At 41.2% G+C, this 22,005-nt stretch overlaps 2 protein-coding genes across 10 annotated transcripts; one reads left to right on the top strand and one right to left on the bottom strand.

The window, feature by feature from the left end:
* Positions 1-2,494: 2,494 nt before the first annotated feature.
* On the bottom strand, positions 2,495-9,378 carry LOC120670535 (endo-1,4-beta-xylanase 1-like). 4 transcript variants are annotated; one of them, XM_039950657.1, is made up of 9 exons: positions 9,007-9,378; positions 7,471-7,835; positions 7,247-7,388; positions 6,280-6,644; positions 6,045-6,204; positions 5,326-5,663; positions 5,061-5,238; positions 4,366-4,899; positions 2,495-3,912 (listed from the first exon to the last, which is right to left on the bottom strand). In XM_039950657.1, exons 1-9 carry the CDS (start codon positions 9,361-9,363, stop codon positions 2,797-2,799), a joined length of 3,555 nt encoding a protein of 1,184 aa, XP_039806591.1. In that variant the 5' UTR covers positions 9,364-9,378; the 3' UTR covers positions 2,495-2,796. The 4 variants fall into 4 exon arrangements, with proteins under 4 accessions (XP_039806591.1, XP_039806599.1, XP_039806609.1 ...); XM_039950665.1 differs by having other exon boundaries at positions 9,118-9,378; XM_039950675.1 differs by having other exon boundaries at positions 9,124-9,378.
* Positions 9,379-11,572: 2,194 nt separating this feature from the next.
* Positions 11,573-16,931, top strand: LOC120670501 (phosphatidylinositol/phosphatidylcholine transfer protein SFH11-like). Of its 6 annotated transcripts, none has more exons than XM_039950650.1 (13): positions 11,573-12,048; positions 12,960-13,187; positions 13,367-13,466; positions 13,652-13,780; positions 14,306-14,383; positions 14,482-14,583; positions 14,660-14,709; positions 14,776-14,884; positions 14,985-15,062; positions 15,962-16,036; positions 16,242-16,343; positions 16,426-16,496; positions 16,602-16,931. In XM_039950650.1, the coding sequence occupies exons 2-13, from the start codon at positions 13,009-13,011 to the stop codon at positions 16,648-16,650; spliced, it is 1,122 nt and encodes a 373-aa protein (XP_039806584.1). In that variant the 5' UTR covers positions 11,573-12,048; positions 12,960-13,008; the 3' UTR covers positions 16,651-16,931. The 6 variants fall into 6 exon arrangements, with proteins under 6 accessions (XP_039806584.1, XP_039806564.1, XP_039806577.1 ...); XM_039950630.1 differs by having other exon boundaries at positions 11,574-12,048; positions 13,652-13,918; positions 16,281-16,343; XM_039950616.1 differs by having other exon boundaries at positions 11,575-12,048; positions 13,652-13,918.
* Positions 16,932-22,005: the final 5,074 nt, after the last annotated feature.

Below are 22,005 nucleotides of genomic sequence, written 5' to 3'. Positions count from 1 at the left end.
ATTGGAAATTTAAATCATAATGAACTTGTAGATTAAATAGCTTGTTAAAGCAGTTTACTTGCTGAGATCTCGCATCTCACACCCTCTTTTATCTTTCCAGATACTCGAGTGGCTTTTGCGTGAAGGGGGTGGAGAATAGCAACTCACGTCACTCTTTCACACCATTGTCGAGTTTAACTTGTGTTGTAATACAAGAAGTGCTAGAATTTGATTAGACTAAACTCTAGACTTGTGGATCATGTTAGTTGTTCCTAAACCCTGGTGGTGTTATCTACTCTCTAGGATGTTTTATCCCGCTAGTGTGCTTATTTGATCATATATCATGTTATGGTGTTGCTTCCGCTTAACTCAAAACAAGGGAGATGCTGCCAAAAATTCTTCTTGGCTTGATATATGTTGTTTTGGTGGCATGCTGGTTAAGGCTTGTTTATGGGTGTTACAATATATGTTTTGTTAGTACTAATCTTTTATAGGATAGTATTGGTAATGATCGTGTGTGTCTCAATCGAGGAGATTCTATATTTCTAGACAAAGACATGCTGCCAATTTGGACACGTGGTCATATTCTTTCTCACAACATTGTCTATTCCCATTGTTTAAGCAAAATTGTTTGTCTTCATGATGTGAAGGATCGGCTTAAAGAACAATTGACGCCGAGAACAGCTTTTCATCAAAAAGGGGAGGATGATGAGAACATGATACCTTACAGGAAAAATCTTCTTGGCGAGGTCAATCAAGTTGTGCTTAGTTGATAACCAACAGAGCAGCGGTATAACAGTTGCAGAACTTCGAATCGTGTCTGATTAGAAGCTCGTATCGCCAACGTCGAGTCTCCACCAATCGAATTTACCCCTACCTATTGGAAGATTGGACCACGTTCCCATCTGGATAGATGAGCTATCTTCAGGGGGGCTTAGCTGGGACAACTAGAGAAGATAAAGGCAGGTGCGAAGAGCTGGAACGGGCATCGAACAAGAAACCGGAAAGGACATTGGCCTTCTTCCTCTAGCTTCTTTCTAAACCCGGTTTCCGTTCTTGCTGCTACCCAACCTATACCTCTGATTCTCCTCAAATTACCCCCAAAACTATATCCAATCTGTACTCAATTACTACAAATCGCACTGTAAGTCTTCTTGGACTCCGAAAAGCACCATAATTTTACAGAAGCAAGATAAATTCATCAAGAACACAGTGCAACACCAAACACTCAAAAATTTGTCCTAGATTGATTCCAAGAAAACAAACAAAACAACAGTTTTAAAACTTCCAAGAATTTTAGGCTTTGATTTGATACTCACAAAATTGACTGAAAATGTTGTAAAATCATCATTCGAAGTCTAGTATCTGAATAAAAATTTTGAGGGCACATTTCTATAGAAAAATGTGAACTTCCTTCACAAGCACTCATTTACACAAGGCAAAATAAATAAACAAATTCATGCAAAGATGGCTCATTATGCTTTAATGATCATGATGACATTGTTTAAGTTTTAATCATATTTAAAATGTTAGCTCGTGACACCTATATCATTCAGGCTCCACAGTTGCGTTCGCTTCGCTTGAGCCAGCCATCCAAATGGCCGTTGATGCTCACGGCTACGGCTGCAAGGCGAACTAGGACGGGCAGATGGCTCTCACCATTCTGACCTCTGTTGAGCAACGGCCAACTAGGACTGGTAGTTGATCGGGATACTGGGTGAATGTATGTGTGCTGCTTGCAAGATTCCACAACCGCAAAAGCTGCAAACGAGCGATAAATTAATTTTCTGTTCTGCTGGCTGCGGCTGGTGGCTGGTACTGGTTTGTTGTGAGAGAAAATTACTGTTGACTGGCTAGTGACTGGTGCTGATTTGGTGTGAGAGAAAAATATTGTTAATTGGCTGGAGAAGCAGCCAGCAGAACAGAGTGAAATAAGGGTGGTGCATTACCTAATTCTATTTGTCGCGCACGTTACCAGAATACGAGCTGTCGCACAAAAGCAGATGCAGGCCTACTCTTGCGTTGCGTGCGGGCGGCCGACAGATATAAGACGCGATCCATTTCTTTCTTTCTTCTTTCTCGTTGACCGAATCGTCCTGTAGAAAATGCACGACATTTTCTCAAAAAAAAAGAACTCGTGACATCGTATGAATTTCGTGCATGTTGATTTGCAATTGAAAAAAATCCCGTAATCCATAAAGTGCTTATGAAAATCAATTTTCGATTGTGTTTCTGACGGTAAACTCTTCAAAACTTTTTGCACAAAACGAGGCATAGCGTAAAATCATTATGTAAGCCCAGGCTAAAATGAACTAGAAACTGGATGAAACCAGTCTTTAGCTTCACTAGTGAAGCTGTTACCTTCCGACCCCTAACAGAAAGTACCCCTATAAGAAAGTATGGGCATGGAGAAAGCATGTCCCAACAAGAAATCCTGCGGTTTGGGAGAGAAAATGACAATAAAAACGAGACATCAAAATGAGGCGGCGTTTTTCTTGCATTTGCGCTCTTCCAGTTATCCATGAAACAGCATTGAACTTTTTTTCCAATGCATCATGAACCATTTAAAACAAGCTGGACGAGCGGATGTTCAAATATCCAGTGTCATACAGTACGTTACAAGGTTTTCGTACAAATCCTGTCCAATATACAGTGCTCGTAACCCATACATAATCACATCAAAAATATATAACAAAAGTAGAGATATTTTAAACCACGTTCTATAGACTCTGAAGGTGGCATCAGATAGGAAACTCTATCCAAAGGGTGCTTCTCACTGCCTTAGCTAAAATACAGCACAAACTTCACTTCTGACGTCTAAATGTTCAGAGTGATCACTTGAATCGGGCTATGCTCGTCGACAACAAATGATCTAACTACCTTTCCTGAAAGCGTGTCCACTTCCATTGTGTAGGAACCATGGTATCCTCTGAAGTTAAACTCTCCCTGGTGATTGACATTGCCGTTCACACTGGTCAGCCACTCTTGTTTCAGGGCAAGGTACCTTCTGCCAGCCTCATTGATTGTCCCGTCGGCATCGACCAGGTGCGCGTGCTCCCGGAACATAAACATCTCCCAGAATCCCCAGAGGATGATTCCCCCCACAGCATGATGCGCAAATGCTTCGCGGAGGAACACTTCAAGATCATCAGCTCGTAGGTGTTCGTTCTCTGCTGTCACATCCAACTCAGTAATCCAGATAGGGAGACCCAGTACAGCCAGCTTGTCCAGGGAATCACATATGATCTCTCCCACTGGATGGCTGATATGGCCTTGCACGCCGATCCCACCAACTGGGGCACCCCGTTCTTGGAGATCAACGACTTGTTCAACGAATTTCTCGGGGGTAGATTTGGTGTCACATCCATCTTCAACGTTATAATCATTGACAAACAAGACAGCAGAAGGATCGAGCTTATGTGCTTCTCTGAACATATAAGCTCTAATGTCCCTTCCTAATCTATCTTCATAGAAAGAACCATGAAGCATCTCATTGTTAACATCATGATGTCTAAAGCGACCTTTGTACCTTGACAATAGGCTTTGCAAACGATTTTGGACAGCAGTCATCAAGTGGTGGCCTTGCAATGACCGAACCCAAGGTTGGACAGCGTCTTCCACTTCCCAAAATAAGCAGTGACCACGAACCTGTATCTTATGTTTCTCACAAAATTCAAGCAACTCATCAGAATCTTTGTAATTAAGCCGTCCTTGTTCTGCTTCTGTATGATACCATTTCAATTCATTCTCAAATACAGCCCAATTGAAGTTCTTCACGAAAAACTCAGCAAAATCCTCGTTCTCAATGTTGTGCCTTGCTATGCATGATCCAAATGGAAAGCTATTCTCGGTCTGTTGTATCCTCACAGATGAACCTAAAAGATTCACGGCATTTGATCCTTGGAACTTCAGAACAACGTCGCGTTTTCTTACCTGTAAGCAAATGGAGAAAGTTCATCTAGTGCAAATTTCACGAAAATGGAGTTTCTGTTCCAGAAAACCCCAGGTTTGTTTGCTAGTGGTACTTAATCCTAGGTTCCATAATATATCCCTCATAAAAATCCAATTTTCTTAGCTAGTGGTGATTAACATTAGCCTATGCTCAAAAGGACTCACAAAACCCCACCTTCAATGATTAACTTGAGCAGATTAAGGACCGCTGAGCGATTATCTTTTTATGATAGGGTTTGTGAAACTTTATGAATATGAAACTGTCATTAGTTGCAACTAGCCAAGAAATAAATGCCTTTTCTGCAACTATGTGAAATTTACACTATTATTGTTAAAATCATCATGCATGACCGTGGAACGCGGATGGAATGTCGAGGTTCAATTCTGATTTCTCCCACAATCCTCATCTAAAACGTGAAATTCATTAAAGCTTACCCTATCTGTTTTCTCCTTCAGATACTCAAACCGTGCTTTTCTGTCAACCGGATATATTTGAAGGTCCATGACTCTGAGATCAACACCTGAAGGAGGGCCCTGAACATATGCAGTAACCTTTGATGGCTGCTTTTCAAGCTTGAATGCTCCTTTGATTTCATACCATTGATCCCCATCAGCTTCCACTTGCCCACCATTAACCCATTGGTTATCCACGGCAAGACAAACATTTACATGGTGACGTCCATGTCCTCCAGACCCAGCTCGTACCCAAGCAGATACTCTGTAAGTGACATGCAACCTTAGCTTGTCAGTTATTACCTGAGAAGGACCCATCCAAACTTCTGTACGGTTTGTGGCAAGGATATAACGACCGCTTATATGTTTCTGACTTGCACGATCCTTCAAGATAGAAGGTAGCATATGGGGTGCTTCAGTCTGGATACTCAATCGACATGAACCCATGGGACTCCAGCCAGCAAGCCCGCGAGTGAAAGCACTATTGTGTAATAGATTAACTCCATACAGAACATTCTGCAATATGAAGTAAATCTTCTTGAATTAGATATGACATTTTAACAGTATCATGATAGACAAAAGTTACAAGAAAAATAAAGGTTTCACACATCTCAAAAGTCAGGATCACTCAAACAAGCAAATGCACTCGGATTGTAAGAAGCAATTAGCCTACAAACCTCAATTTTTGGGCATGGTGTGGCCTGGAGCTTCCTTGCTGGTGATAATACAAGACCATCTACAAGAATGTCGATTCCTGCAGGAGGCCCTTCTATGAAAATAACAGCTTTGGTAAAGGGAGCATGAAGGAGGAACCTTCCTTTCAAATGTGTCCATTGCTTATCAGAAGCCTGGTTCCTTTGGTTAACAAAAAAAAAAGTAAGGTAACATTGGCTCCTAAAAAACAACATTGTCAACAGAGAACAAGAAATGCAATCAACTTACTTGGCAAGGCCTACATATCGCTCACGACCATATTCTTGTACCCACAAAGTGACACGGACTTCAGTATCATTGGCACTCCCAAATATTCGAACAGAAGAATTAATCTCATAAAGAACTTTTCGCTGCACCCTGCCGGTGATTTCTTGCTGGATACCATTCCAATTGTGGACCCGTCCAGTTGCTGAAGTGAAATAACTGCCATTTAAGGGGCGGACATTGCCATATGCAGTGAACTCATGTCTGCAGATATTGCATCCTCTTCCTGACCAATTTTTTAACCCATCTTCGAAGTGAGGATTTTTAATGACAGTTTCAACCCCACTTTTTACTTTTACTTCCTTCAAAAGGAATCATTAATCAGCGAATAAAGCTAAAACAACAGTTCATGCAACAATTTTTTATGGCATAAAGACAATGAATGGAGACATCAGAACCAAGGGTTATGTTAGACACAAGTATAAATGCATACAGAGATAAATAGAATGGAAAGTTGACAGTAAAGCCTTGGGAACTACATTCCTAATTGCCGATTACATTAGAACTAAATGGAAAACAGAGCTTGCAATCTACTCCACGATAGCTCAACCATAACAGTTGGTGGTAAGTTGTAATTTTTTTATCAGATTTCTGAGAAATATGCAAGTGCACAACAAGACATTAATTCAAAAGGTAAAACATTTTGTTCAAGAAGAGGTTCCAATAAACACATAAAAACTTACTTTTGACTGCTTATGTCCAGAGCAACTAATATTAACAGAATCAATGATGAGATCCACACCAGCAGGAGGTCCTTCCAGATAAAATACGACATGTTTTGGCATGTTTGTCAAAGAAAAGGAACCTTCCAATTTGTTCCACTTTTCCTTTGAGGCTAACACACTGTTATATCAAGTTCTATCATCAATTAAGAGTAGTGTCAAAAGAATATGACTGTTGAACAATTAAGTACTGTACCTTCCAACAGGATTATAATGTGTTGATCCATCTGTATTTTGCAACCGAAGGGTTCCTTTGACTTCAACTTGGCCTTGGACATTCCCATCAACTCTAACGAAGGCGGAAACTACATAAGCAGTTCCTGTAGACACTCTATTTGTAATATCTTGTTCAAGACCTTGCCAGTGCTCTGTTCTCTTCGAAACAACAGCATAGTTCTCTCCTGAGTTCCCTCTAATGCCATCAAGGAAACCAGACCATTGTGATGCCACATATGCATGGCAGCAGATGGGATTCCAAGGATGAAGGCCTTTCGAAAAATCATAATTTGAAATGATGCCCTCTGTTCCACCAATCGTTGAAGAAACAGACCTCTCTGTTTTCTGATGAAAATCTAGAGTAGTTAATAAAACTAAAGACAGAGAACCTAATGGATCAAATACTGGTGTCATATAAATAGTAGCCAATAGTTCAGGAAGTCATTTAACAAAAAAATTGAAATGCAAGCAGTCTTCTTAACAGTGTTAACAGTAGTTCAAGCAAATAGATATAGCAAAGGAGAATTCTTCCCCCGCTGTATAGCTTTAAAAATAAGGATGACTCTTCCTTTCCCAGGGCCATTGAGCAATAATAGACACTAGCATGTTGTCAAATCATAGTCCAAAGCATGAGTCCAGTTACTCTGTCCATTCTCTTTTGATAGTCCTATTTCATCTTGGTACAATGACCAAGAAGAACCTTGCTTATTATCTCATTAATTACGAGTTCTTGGATTTGATGTCATACTGTACATACACCAACCTTTTTTTCTAGAGAAGTTACTCTGCATGAGAATCGAATGACCATCCATACTATTCCAAGATGTCAACTCAAATAAGACTATCAAAAGAGAATGGTTCAATTTTGGAAATAGGACTATCAAAAGAGAATGGAGTTCTTAGTAGTCCAAAGCATAAGTGAGCAAGGAAGAGATCCACCGCATTACCTTGTAGGAGATGGTGACAGAATCTATGAGCAAGTCCACACCAGGAGGGGGGCCTTCAAGGTAGAACACTAAACGTCTTGGTATAGTTGTTAGATTAAATGAACCTTCCATCTTCTCCCAGCATTCTTGTGAGGCCGAAATCCTAGTAAAAAGGCTTAATGATAAAACAATGATGATGATAAATATTATAAAACACAATGAGCGGTACCTTCTGGTCGAAATACCTTGCAATAGAAACATAGTTGGTAGAAGAGCTCTCTTCCTCAAATTTGAGAGTGGCCTTAACTCCAACAGGCTCATGAACTTCCCCATGGACTCTGACATATGCAGTAATGAAGTACTCAGTACCAAGGGTGACATTTTCCGTTATGTCCTGCTCAAGCCCCTGCCAACTCTGTGTGCGGTGAGTAAGAACAGCATAGCTTGACCCTGAATGCGGCCTTACACCATAATGGTAACCTGATCCTTCAACGGCTACAAATGCATGGCAACTATTCGGTTGCCACAGATGTAGACCTTCAGAAAAATCACTGTTTGACACAATGTTCTCCATGACAACTTCGTTAGAAGCACCACGCTTATCTACTACCTGTTTCAACATTGCACAGCGTCTAGTGTCATGAAAATGGGTGTAACCTGGGAAGCCATGGATCAAAGATTACTTTATGAACAACAAAATGAAGTAATCAATTTCGTATCGTTCAATGAGAAGATATGTCTAGGCCCTTGACAGGGTCAATTTCTCATAGCAGGCCTTTCTGGTCAGGAAGGACACTTGTGATATTTGAAGCAATAGTTGATGGCCTGATGCAGCCAGCAAGTGCTTCAGTTAAAACATATGAACATGGGTGCTGATTTGTGGATATGTCAAGGATAGATTTGCAACCAAGTAATTACTGAACCATTTCCCTTTCCTGAATCTTCTCAAATGGCATTTGTGTCTACTTTACTGGACTGTTGAACATATGTCTCAATTCTTCGCCAAAAAAAATGTCTCAAAGAATCTCCCCGAATCCCATGGGTTGAATGTGGAACATAGGACATTTCACTGGTATTGATGGAACAAGATCACCAGAGTAAGATCTACTCCAAAAAAAAAAATCAACCAGCAAACAAAGCTTCCTTCCCCGTACACGCACCTTGAATCTTTTTTTCCCAGTGGGTAATCAAATCAACGGTGATTGACTAGCCATTCTAGATAGTTTAACACCTACTGAAGCAGCCACAGCAAGAAATGGGATGCAGCGGCCGTTAGTATACCTCTGGCTCGGAATCGGGGCGCGGTTGATCCGGCTGCGGGAGCGCGCGGCCGCCCCGGCGAGGGCGGAAGAGGGACGAGAGCCAGCCGCAGCGCCGCCTCATCTCACCCGACCCAAGGAAATCTCCTCCCGCGCGGCAGCTGGCTGGCCAGCGGCTGGCAAGAAGTCAAAACAGGGGAGGCGCAAGGAACGGCGTGTCTGGTAAGCGAAGCACCGAAGCGGTGGTTACCGTCCCTCCGCTCACCAACCAAACTAGCTACCGAGGTGGCGGCACCGCCGTCAGGTAAAGCATGTTTCGGGGCGGCACAGACGGAGAGATGCGCCCGCGTATGCGGCAGCGACGCCGAAGCGTCTTCCACGGGGAATGCCCGGCGGCGCGCCCGCGCGCGCGCGTGCGTGTGTCGGGGGCGATGGAAATGGAATCGGATGCGAGGAAGGAATGCCGCGCGAGGAGGGCAAAGGAAGCGATCCAAGGCAAGGACGAGGCTCTGGTTACTCCACCTCGTCTCCTGGGTCTTGGAGGCACAAAGACGAACACCTCCCGGGCACGCACCGGGAAGTCGTCGGAGACTGTACCGCCAAGATGCGCACAGCGAAGAAAATGAGCAGTACCTGTACCTCTCTGGACGGTTCGGCGGACACGGAGGCGGAGGCGGAGGCCGTGTCCGTGTTCGAGGAGGTCGGTGCAGAAAGGCGGGTGAATAGGAGGGTGCCGGGCCAGTCGAGGCGCCGTCGATCGGGATTCGGGAATGGCAAGAGTCCGCACCGCTGGGGGAGAGGGAGGGCCGGACCGCCGGAGGGGGTGTTGCTAGGCGAGCTGCGTCGGCGCAGCTGAAATGTTGAACAAGTCACCGTCATTAGTGGTGACGTGTCATTTCCTAGTGTGCACACGCGCGATTCATTTAATGGCACTTTTTTTTTTGAGATCGCATTTAATGGCACTTTTACAGCTTTGAAGTGCACGGGGATTTTATCCGTTTGAGCAAGTTTGAGGAAAAGTTATTGTCCACGCCCAATGAGAGCTGAGCCAAAGGCTCCGCGTAAATAAAATGGTTTGAACAATATGGACTTCTAGAATGAGTTTAATGAAACACTTGAAGTTGAATTATGAGAAAAATTGTGGGCCGCAAGTATCGGTAAGCATTGAGGTACGATGGGTGACAGGTAATAGTTTGATTAGGGGTGTGTTTAGATCCTATAAAAATTTGAACGAAATTTATGTAGCAGTCTTCAATCAATGATTAATCTAATTATAAACTAACTACTCAGATGGACGGAAAATCAAGAGACGAATCTATTACACCTAATTAATCTATCATTAGGTGTTGTTTACTATAGCACGACATTGTCTAATCATGGTCCTATTACGCGAAGATTCATCTCGCAATCACACTGGGGGGTATGGAATGTTTTTTTTGTCAATTATCCACATTTGATACTCCTAATTAGTGGTCAAATATTTCAAGTACTGTAGCGTTGAAAAGATCTGAACACACCCTAGGATATTGTTCGAGCCACACGTACTAGGAGTATATAGAATGAGAATACTCCTATTTTAGTTTACATATCGTATTAGGTTTGTTCTAAGTCAAACTTATCTAACTTTGACCGAGTCTAGAGAAGAATATAGCTATACTATCCAACATATGCACTGTCAATATATACTTCATGGTGGATTCAATGAAGCAAATTTGGTACTGCAAATGTTATTATTTATTTCTATTGGTAAAAAATTATCAAATTTGATTAGAACAAATCTAATACGACATGTAAATAAAAACATAGGGAGCAGCAATTAAGAAGACAAAGGAATCATCCACAAAAGATATGCTTTAATTAGTTCAAAACCCAGTAGAGATGGAAGCGAGTGCAATGGAAAAGTTCATTAACTAGATAGTACTGGAGGAGGGCTCGAGGAGATGGCTTGGGATGAAAAAGGAGAAGGAATTAATTGAATTAAGAAAGAAGAAAACCCACCCATCACTAAATCTTTGATCAACAACCAAACAGAATCAAAGGATTTAGATACTTATAACAATTGTTCGTGTAGATTCTAAATTTCAATTGTACTGCATTATTTTAAAATTAAAAATAAATCTAGTTTTAGCACTTTTATTTAAGTTTCTTTAGTTTTGACCTTAACTCCGATACCATCTAAATTTAGCTCCTCAACTAGGGACACTGTTTAGTTTTGACTATGGAAGCCATGTTTTAGTGATTTTCATGTGATCAGGCAGTGATTGTTGCCTTTTTTTGGGGGCAAACTAGGCTATTAAAGGTGGATGCTAGTCATGCCTAGACCATGTCATAGCACAGCTAGTAAAATAAAAAACAATTGAAAGGAAAAAAAACCTCGCCAATCAAAAAACACCATAAATGAGTTTGGATAAATTGTAATAAAAAATAGCAAAAGAAAAGTTGAAAGGTGTCAAGCATTTGTACTCATCATTAAAATATAGTTCACTCATATGAATTTTATTATGAACAAACAAATTACCTGAGTTCTACAACACTTTGTATTTGTGGGCGTGTATCATAAAATCAGGTCGCTTCACAGTTTCTTTAGTCCATATAAGTATATAACGTCAAAGCCGCATGTTTCACATCTTTTCATCTTCAATATGCAAACACAAGTTGATTGGCAGCCCTTAGGGTTTGAATTGTATATGATATGAGTTTTTAAGTTGATACGACTAGTTTGGATAGGTAGTGAGCAGGACTTTATTCAGGCGCTTGATATAGCACGCTTTGCTGAATTGTATGGGTAGTATTAGTCAATCATACTGATTATTTCCATCTAAAAACACATCAAGTATAGCTGTGCATTTGATATTTTCCCATGCCTACATAGTGCCAAATCATCTCTTTATATATGGTTACAAAGGGAAGTAATTAAGCAAGTTTTTAATTCAATTCAGATGAAGAAAAAGGATAAAAGGCTGTGATATCGTGTTCCATGGGCCATGCCCAAGCGCATGTAATTTTGTGAAAGAAAATTTCGAAATTGTGGGTTTTTTTTTCTCGAATTGCAGTGGCTGAGCATGAGCACATTTAGTTTTCTGAAATTCTCTCCAATGTCAAACCAAACACACCCTGGACTTTCGGGCATGTTTACCACGCAGCCGCGACTTTAGCTTCGCTTTGCTTCCCGGCGGCGCGAACGCATCGATCCCGGCCGCCTCCTCGTCCTCCACCGTCCCTCGCGCCCTTCCCTAGCTCCAGCTGGAAATCCTCCATCTCCTACTTGTACAGAGAGGCTGGCGGCCGGGCCGGGCCGGGCGCACGTGATGATCTGTCGTTCTGGAGGCGGAGGGGCGACGTCGGATGCCGCCGTGCCGGTGGGGGAGACGGCAGATTCGCGCACCTTATCGCCGCCCGCCCAAGGAACCTCCCCCCACCTCGAGCGCCCACCAGGTGCTCGACGTAATGCCGCCGCGCCACCCCCACGGCGTCCAGTTTTATATCCTCCTAACCAGCGACGGAGGAGGTTAGTTTATAGTAAAGGAGAACCGTACTCCAATCCTGGCCGAGTTCCATAACGAGGTAGAGGTCCTGCCCCCTGAGCCCCTCTTTTGTTCTGTTCTTGCTTTGTTCGTCCTGCTGAAATGACCTGGGAGCACAACATTGCGTCCCAGGCGCCATTGATGGTTCTCGAAATCGCATTATGTAAATGAGCCGTGTGGTTGAGAGGATATACAATTTTACATTGGGGGAATTGCACATGCTTATTAGGATTGGTGGCTACTTACAGCCTTTTTTTTCTTCCTTTGTTCTATTACGGTGTCGCCTTAAGCTGTAGCAGCAACGAAGTGAAGAAGTGGAACTGTGCACTAAGTCGCATGAGGTCTTCTTGTTTTGTGTATGACCCAGTGAAGACCTTAACAAATCGGAAGAGTCATCATAAGAAAATAAAAATGAGGGCATCAATTGCTAGTTTTTTTCTTCTTTTGTTGCCTTTGTTGTTTCGAGATGCTTTTTTTTTTCTACTTAACTATGTTAATTATATTTGTACTTGTCTATTGTTTTTTCTGCTTTCGTGAACTGTTGTGGTACCAACTTTCTGTTTATCAGTAGAGTACATGTCTTTGCTGGTCTAATAACTTATTTTGTTGGTACATATATTTATCAATGCCGCCAGAATTTTGTGACTCAGTGTTGGGCTTTATAGATAAATAATGTGAAATAGGAAAAAAACATTAAAAAAACTTTCAAAGTTTCTGTTTTAAGTTGGGTACTATATGCCCATAATGCCTCCTTTCCTATTTCTGTATTCTGTATGGGATTTCTATCCTAACAATTTGTACATGCTTAAACCAAACCAAATAATAGAAGCTGGAATGCTAAAAGACCATAGTAAACTCCAGAACTACGAGCAATGTGTTTGTTCCTTTATTGAGGGCTTTGGTATCTAATATCATAGCTTCAGAACTAATTTATCGAGTTCCTATTTGAAGCGTATCGGCACCTGTTTCAAGTACAGAGCAAAAACTCTCCATATCAAAGATGAGCTTCAGATCTATCGAACAGCTACTTAGGAGGAACAGCAAGACCAAAATTTCTCGTAATATTGTTGATGGTGTCCATGACCAGAAGGAAGAGCAGTGTGTGCAATCCTTGCGGGAGTTACTTCTCGCAAGCAACCAGCTACCAGAGAAGTTTGATGACTACTATCTTCTTCTACGGTATTCCCGGTTTATTTATTTACTGGAAAACTATGTTATAGTATTGTTGTTGGACCGGAATGGTCCATCCAAGTAATGGATAGGAGGTGTTTTAGTCTTCCATGGTTTTAGGATCACTGTTTCCTTCTGATTTTGCACTGAAGATGTTCTTGACCTCATTACTTTCTTTCAACATGCAGCTTTCTGAGAATGAGAGGCTTCAACATCTTAAAGGCAAAAGAAATGTTCTTAAATATGTTAAAATGGCGTGAAGATTGTTCTGTTGATGCCATTGCAAATGTATGTGGTGTGGTTATTCTGTGTTATATGCCTTTTATCTCCGGTTTGTTACAAGAATTTATGCTTACAGTTCTCTTGGAATTTTTCTGACTCTTCCTTTAATTGAGCCTTGAAAAGTCCTCATGGAATGTCAAAATAATTGTTGTATTGAAATATAAGCTTAAATGGTTGTTTATGTGCTACAGGAATTTAAATTTGAGGAGTATGATGCTGTGAAAAGATGCTATCCTCATGGATTTCATGGAGTTGATAAATTTGGCAGGCCTCTATATATCGAACGGATTGGCTTGGTGGATCTCAGCAAGCTCATGCAGGTGACAAGTATTGATCGATATGTAAAATATCATATATCAGAACAAGAGAAAACTATGTCTTTGAGATATCCTGCTTGCTCAATTGCGGCTAAAAAGCACATAGCCTCTACAACAGCCATATTGGATGTGAAAGGATTGGTGCGTGATGTCTAAATGAACTAATGAAGTACTTCCCTTTAATGTTTGACATATCCAGTTTCTAAGAAAATAGTTACCTAATGTTCAGCCATTCTTCATTCTCTAATACTTGTATCCAAGTTTCATGCTAAAAAGAGAATGTAGTATTTAGGATGCTTTGACTTATCATTGTCTTGTAACTTGGTTTGTCAGACAGGGCCTTGCTATAAAACATTAAGAAGTATTTACATTGCATTTTATGGCTATACAAACATTCCACATACATGAGGACAAAAGAAAAATGTCTACAGGGAACTATCAAGTTTTTAAATGCTCTATCTGGCATATAATGAAGTTATTTGACAATCTGTACACAATCATACGTTTTGTCTTGCTGCTGCTGTTCAGGGGATGAATAATTTTTCAAAATCTGCAAGAGAGATGTTCATAGAGATCCAAAAGATCGATAGTAATTACTATCCAGAGGTTTGTCTTGGTTATGTCTATACCTGAAGCCTTGAACATCTAATGTTGCTCTTATACTAGCCACAATCTGCTCATACACATCTTGCTTCCTGCTACAGACATTAAATCAACTTTATATAATTAATGCTGGAACTGGATTTAGAGCACTGTGGAAAGTATTGAAAGCATTCATGGAAGCAAGGACTTTAGCAAAGATTCAGGTACTGCATCTTTTCTTTACTACTAATTATTGTTTGACAAAATAGAATGAATTCTTACGTCTTTGGTACTTGTAAGGTTCTGGGGACCAATTACCTCAACACATTATTAGAAGCTGTTGACCCAAGGTAAAAGTACAACTAGTCATGTGCAACTTTTGCATCTTTAGCGGCTTGAATGATTCCTTTCTGCAGCAATTTACCAGACTTTTTAGGCGGAACATGCAATTGTCCTGCAACAGGGGGATGCTTGCTCCATGATAAAGGACCCTGGACCGACCCAGAAATGGTTCGTGCTTCTAAGGTAAGGTATGTCGTTTCTTTTAGAATTCATTTGGAAATTTGCTGGGAAGCTGAAAAAAATAATAGTTGTTGGAGTGATGGAGTCTATTTGTGTTTTTTAGGCAGCATTTGGTAAAGGTCAGAAGTCTTTCAATGAACTGACTGCTACAATTGCCTGTGAAAGCTTCGCAGGTTGTCAGGTAAGACAACCTTCCTTGCACTTTAGCTTCAACAGTTAATTTTTTATCAGCACCGACCTGCAGAATGGATGTAGTAATGTTGTTTGGTCATCAGCCATTGATATGACAGTATTAAGGTTTCTGAAGTCTTACAGACTCAGTACCTTGTCAACCATGATTGTTCAGTTTATATAATCGCGATTGAGCATCCATTGACCTAGATAGTTGGGCCTTCAAGGCTTCATTGTCAGATCTATGAGCTTCATATCCTCTAATTTCCAGTTAACTGCTGACCTTTGCTAGCTCACCCAAAACCTGGAGAAAAATGCTTGCCTGAGTACCTTACTTGAAAGTTGAAACAAACCACTTGAGCTGTAAGAGAAACAAAAAAGATTTGATGAGCTGTTGCTTGCTCTCTATCTGCTCTTACTGCTCCTTCTTGGCCTCTGCTCATTCCTGCCAATGCTGTGACTGACAAAGTCTGAAGTATGACTCTTGTTTGTGACATTCAATTCCAGAATGAGCAGTGAAAGGAAAAGTAGTATGGGACAGCCTGCAGGTTGCTCTGCATCTGCCAGACCGATGAACTGAAGATCTTCAATCTATGTTTGAGAGAATTGATCCCAGTTTCCTACTGCCCCCCCCCCCACCCCCCCAATTTATCCTCTCCGCCAGTTCTTTTTCTTTTTCTGGAGCGTGATAATCATCATGCAGCTCATGTGCATGCACGCCTTGCCCCACCAGAACAGTATAATCTTAGAGAAAATAAATGTTGCATCTTCTTTTGTCCATGATATTCCTTTCCATTACTTAGTGCCATGCCAAAATGAAATGGGTTCTCCTGTATTCTACCTTGTTCTCCCTCATCCCTTGCTAAAGAATCATCATGGACTCTTCATTCTTCGTATTTTTATTTGCAGGAGCCTTCTGCGAAACAAGTAGATTCCACTTCTCGTAGGAAAAGAACTCTTGGCATGTTGTTAAAGGATGGCCAGGTCTTTGTTTGTGTCAATTCTTTTTTCTGAATTTTGTTTCTATACCCATGGTCTTTCACTTCATAAAAAGAAGAAAAAACATATATCATTAGATAAGTTTAAGTTTTAAGGCACCATGAAAAATATGTCTATGTTGGTTCAACCAGATAGATCATTTCTGCTATGCACAAAAAATCATATCAATATTAAATTCTCTATGGGACAGGATGGCACTGATACAAGCGGAAATATTCTACGGAAACAGGTCGATGAACAGATATCAGAGAAGATCCGACAACTTGAAGACTGTGCTGCTCAGACTAAGGAGGTGAGCAAAGGAATCAACCCCAATTCAAGAAATGCAGCCTAAGGCATCTAGCAACTTAATGGTAATTTCATTGTACGTTCAGACCCTGCAGACACTAGTATGTAAGCAGCAAGAACTGACGAGCCACATCGAACAGCTGAGGAGAATCCTTCGGTGAGAATGGCATCCCACCTAGTTACTTCGTTCCTTTAGTTGGAATCTGCATCCGATTAAACTGAAGATAATATGTCTGATTTTTCGATTTTTTTTTCTATACAGGGATGGCACAAGTGCAGATAAGAAAACCGATGAACAAAACTCAAAGTAAAACTAATTGCGTTTTCCAAAGCTGGAAAAACCGAAGAATGGCAAGAAAAGAAGTAATCGTTGTATCATTATAGAGAAGAAATAGGTACCTTAGATATTTTTCAATGAGGATTTACAACCCCTAAATTGCGAATGCCATATAGTACACCACGATGATCTTGGCAATGCTATGTACTAAGGTGGTATATCATCCACTCAGAAATGCTGCCATGTTCAATGGTACCCATGTAATCTTCCGTGATCCAAATTTGATGAGTAAAACTGTTCCCTACCAAGACTCAATTCTTTCTCTTTTTTAACGAACCGGTTCTGGTTTTATCCTTGATTTTTGTGAGTAAATATAGAACTGAAAGCTCTTTGTGCTGGAAGACTCTGATTTTTTTTTAAAAAAATAAGGAATAAATCCAGAAAAATGTGATCACCCCGTGCCGAGTTGAGGACTCAGATCCGGGTGGACATATTTCACCATAAGAAATCTTACCAGCTGTGGCAGAACCGTCAAATTAAAACTCAAATTAAGTATATTGGTCATCATTTGAACACAACTTGACAGCCCGCTTCGAACCAACATCTGATTGAAACAACATCAGTAATCTCACACGAAGATGGACGCAGGTGGTACAAACACAATAGCGTTCTGCATAAATTAAAGGTGTAGCTCAGAGTGCAAGACACATTACAAACCAGAGTTCAAATACTAATTATACATAAATCCATAAAGAGTGAGTGAAAGACAGCGGAAGCAGAGTTTTCAAATATAAACCATAGCCGAACGACACTACGGGCCCATTACTTCTAAAGCATTAAAAGAATTTAAAGCCCACTATTAATGCTAGGGAATCAATGCTTAATTCCGTACCGGGAATTAAGGAGGATCTCAACCGACTTAAAAGGTGGACTTCTTGTACACCACTTGTGAAGCCGGTAAGAGGAGGACGGTAAACCACACGCGCGCGCTCGCTCGCCCGGCCGAGCCGGGCGGTGCGGTGCGCGTGCCGGTGCGATAGCCGTGATGGCTATTTTGCCGTTGACAGCAATTAATCATGCGATTAAACGTGCAATTAAATCTGTAATTAATGGCCATAACCGCATCACCTAAATGACTCTGATGGCGTGCAATTAAATCTGTAATTAATGGCCATAACCGCATCACCTAAATGACTCTGATGGTGTCCAGGTTCAACGATCCTGAGCACCTGAGTCACTATATAAGAAGTGCCATTCCCCTCATCCAGAGCACTGAGGCAACTCGGCTCCTCTCTTCTCCCTCTCCAGTTGCAACAACTGAGTTCCCCAACGCTAATTTCTGCGCGCACAGAATTAGCGTGAGCAGGCCTCCGAAACCTTGCTCGCCTTGAGATCCTGCACGGGATAGGCGGGCAATCAGGTTTTTAAGCGTGACTGCTCAAAAATACAAAGGCTTTGCCTGATTGAACGACTACTTCCTGGTGGACGAGCCGAACGACTACGTCGACACCAACCGAGTAGATGTCTACTCCAGTTGGTAACAGCGCAGCCAATGCCTCCGGCAACGGCCCCGCTTCAGGGTACTCCCTGAAACTTTGGTTATTTATATTGTTTATGCTTATCTGTGTGATAAGTATAAACATGTTCACATGTTTTATTTTACTCCTTAAAGTCATAGAAATATTGCTAGTTTATACATTTAATTTTGGAATTAAATTGTGCCCGAAATTGCCTAAATTTTTAACAGACGAAACTGGAAATCACGCACCGAACACACAAGTGTGCAATCCACAACCAAGGACCAATGTATCACTGAGAGATGTGATCAACCACAACCCAATCTTCCTCCTCACGACGAACAAATTTAGAATAGCAGGGACAAAAATCTATATCATCTGGACCTAAAAATAATTTATCAACGAAGCACTCTGTTCTGCCGGCAACCATCAATAGTGTTTTTTTCTCACACCAAATCAGCACTAGCCACCAGCTAGCCAGTAGTACATTATCTCACAGCAAATCAGCATCAGCCACCGGCCACAACCAGCCGAACCAGGGGCGGAGCCAGAAATGGTTTTCACCCCGGGCTGCACATGTGAGCATGGGCTGAATTACCTGAATTTGAGTTACTAGTAAATAATCTTAGTTGTTTATGATTTGAACATGTATATTACTCAAAGTAAACTTTGTTGGACCAGTGCTGCAGCACGGCCAGCACGGGCCTGCATCTGCCCCTGAGCCGAACAGAGCCGACTCCTAATATGCAAGGCTTTTGGCTGGTGGGCTCATTTTGCCAAAAAGCTACTAAATGTGTGGATCCTTACTTTCATGAATTTATCACAAGGTACCCCATCCGTTTCAAATTATAGGTTATTTGATTTTTTTTACTCCAAATTTGACCACTCGTCTTATTCCAAAATTTGTACAAAATATCATTTTTTATTGTGGTTGCTTTATTAATACAAAATCTTTAAGAATGATTTAAATTTCACAATATTTGCACAAATTTTTTGAATAAGACGAGTGGTCAAACTTAGAGTCAAAAAATCAAACGAATTATAACTTGGAACAGAGGTCAGTAAAATGACTATGTTTGTCCCTATTTATTATCTATATTTATAACTTGGAACAGAGGTCAGTAAAATGACTATGTTTGTCCCTATTTATTATCTATATTTGACAGTAATTTATTTTTACATGCGCAAGCACTTTTCAAATAGAATAAAGTAACTTGTTTTTTAGACAAATTTTGAATACTAATGATTTCGTCAGACGGCGTCGTATCGATCTCGATCCCGCGAATCACGCAGGATCCGGCGAATCGCGCAGCTGTGCTGCTGTCCATGCATATCGAATCGCTCTGATCGATATAGTCTCTCTGTTCAGTATGGAAATATATTTTCAAAACAATGGCAACATATTTTCTTTTACCCGTATCAAGGCCCAGCAGCAACTGCTGACGCCCAACCAACCTATCTCTCCTCTCTCCTACGATCCATAGTCAACAGGAGGAGCGGCGGCGGCGTTGGGGCCTGGCTTACCTTATTCTCATCCTGTCCATGGTCCTTATTTGGTGCGGAGCAATGCCTATGCAGTGTACGGCCTATAACCTTGCTTGTCATTATGTACGCGCGCGTATTACATACCTTCTGATGCAAAAAAAAAAACAAAAAACAAAAACTGTTGAATCAGGTCGTCTTCTTAGTTCTTCCACATGAGGCGATACAAGGGAGCTACTACTCAAACGACACAATTTCAGATGCTTCTGCCGTCAACTACACATCAAGCTCCACATCAAGGGGCGATGACAGTAAGATCTACCTGAAATTTTGCACCAAGGATTTTTGTAAGGTAAAAACATGCTATTGCTGCCAGCTGACAAGTCAACCGGGCTTACAACACGTGGGATGATTGCAGGGCGATGTGCCCTGCGTGCAACCCTAAGTGCCCGCGGCTGGAGATCAGAGATCGGCCGACGAATGCCACCGTGCAGGGGGTCACATGACCTTAAACATTGTTGCACTGTTGCTCGTTTCGGCTTATTATAATAAATATTTAGCTTTGCTCTTACTGGCTTGCTTTCAGTCTATATATAGTATTCTAGATCCCATACACCGTACCTCTGCCAAAGGGGAACAGAAATTGGATAAGAAACCATATTCAATCATCATCCCATCTTATTACAGAGCGAAGAAGAGGCAAGTACTCTTCCCTTTGCACTACATGAACGTCTGGCGCTGGCACAAGACTGCAAATGGATCAGATTGGAATAAAAAAACCCTAATAATACCTCGATCTGGTCGCAACAGAAGAATCTGTGAAATTAAAAGGGTGAAAGATTTGGGAATTTGCACGGATGATATTGCATGCATCGCCCCCTCTGTTTTGCATCCTTAATTGCAGCACAAAGTGTGCCCCGCCTGCCCCGTCTTATAGCATAGGTACGGGAAGCTAAAAAAGAGTTTTCCATTTTACTTTCAAAAATTAGAAGTTGTGGTCCCATGAAGATAATATCACGAGAAATTTTTATGGCTGGCGGATAGAAGCTTCTTGCAAATCAGATTGCCGGTGATTTAGAGCACGAGAGGGCTTAGAATTTAAGAGAAAACAAAGAGAACGACGAGAGGGTTCTGTTTTACCTCTTGCGCCGGCCGTGGCGGCTGGATCAGTGCGTGTGGCGGGCGCGGTCCGTGGCGGATAGGCCATGGTGGCGGCAGCCATGGAAACTAAACCATAAATTCTAGAACGTGGGAAAAACTAAAAGAATGAATTGGATTCATGGCGCGAAGGAGGGATGGCGCGGGGAAGAAGATGGCGCGACGAAAAAAAGTCGCGGGGAGGGGCGATGGGAGCGACGGAGGCGTGCGTATTTTTACGCACAAGAGAATCCAATTTGTTAATTGTTAGAAGATGAAAAAATAAGATAAAAAATTATTGGAGAGTGGTTTTTTGTTTTTTTCCAAAAAAAATAAAGATGAGAAAAGGAAATAGATATTCGTGGAGATACTCTTAGATCTTGGAAGAAGCCGAGCGGAGTTTGGGCACGTGGGGAGACTCCTGGCGAGAGGCTCTGGTGCCGCGGCAGGATCACATCGCCGCGTGTCGGCGACGGCCTGACGAGCCGCACGGGAACAGCCATGGAAGCTGATCCAGTCAAGTTTTATCAACATCAAAACAGCAATGTTTTACCATAAAAAACTCCAGATTTTTGTATATAACTAGTCTAAATGGTTGATACCAAAGTTGTAGCCCTCACATAGCTCTAAAACTTTTATTAAGTAAGCAAGTTCCGATTGTTCACGGTTTAGAAGTTATAAAGCCCCGAATTCAGAAAAAAATATAACCAACTCTGGATTTTTCAGCAATGTGCAGTTTACATATTGTAGCGAACTTTGAAATTGATTTGAAGTACCAAATCATACAAAAAATAAATTCAAACCTGCCATGCATGTTTACTGCACTCCTAGGGCTACAGGTTTTCGAAGATATTTTCAAAAGTCTACATATAAAGTTGTGAGAAATAAGGTCCTCAAGTTGAGGGTTCAGACTGAAGACTTGGAAAAATTTCAGTGCTGGCTGAAAATAGAGGTCTGACCAATATTTGACTAAGATTTTGAACCATTAAATCAAGTTTTCACATGACAAGATCATATTCATAGAAAAGTATATACATTGGACTATCAATTTGCTGTTGACCAAATTTCAAATGTCTAACAATTTAATTTTCTCATCAAAGTAGGTACTTTTGGAAATTCCCACACTTCTAGTTTTCAGGCGAGTGATGTATACACTAAAGACTTGAATTTGTTCCATTAATCAAACATGTTTACCGATCACACTTGATGAATTTGTATAGTAAACATTATTTGAGAGTAAAATTCATATTTAC

Source organism: Panicum virgatum, chromosome 2K (assembly GCF_016808335.1).
Source record: "Panicum virgatum strain AP13 chromosome 2K, P.virgatum_v5, whole genome shotgun sequence".
In the NCBI taxonomy this organism is placed as follows: Eukaryota; Viridiplantae; Streptophyta; class Magnoliopsida; order Poales; family Poaceae; genus Panicum; species Panicum virgatum.
Note: the sequence above shows the minus strand (reverse complement) of the source record. Positions and strands in the feature narration are given on the sequence as shown.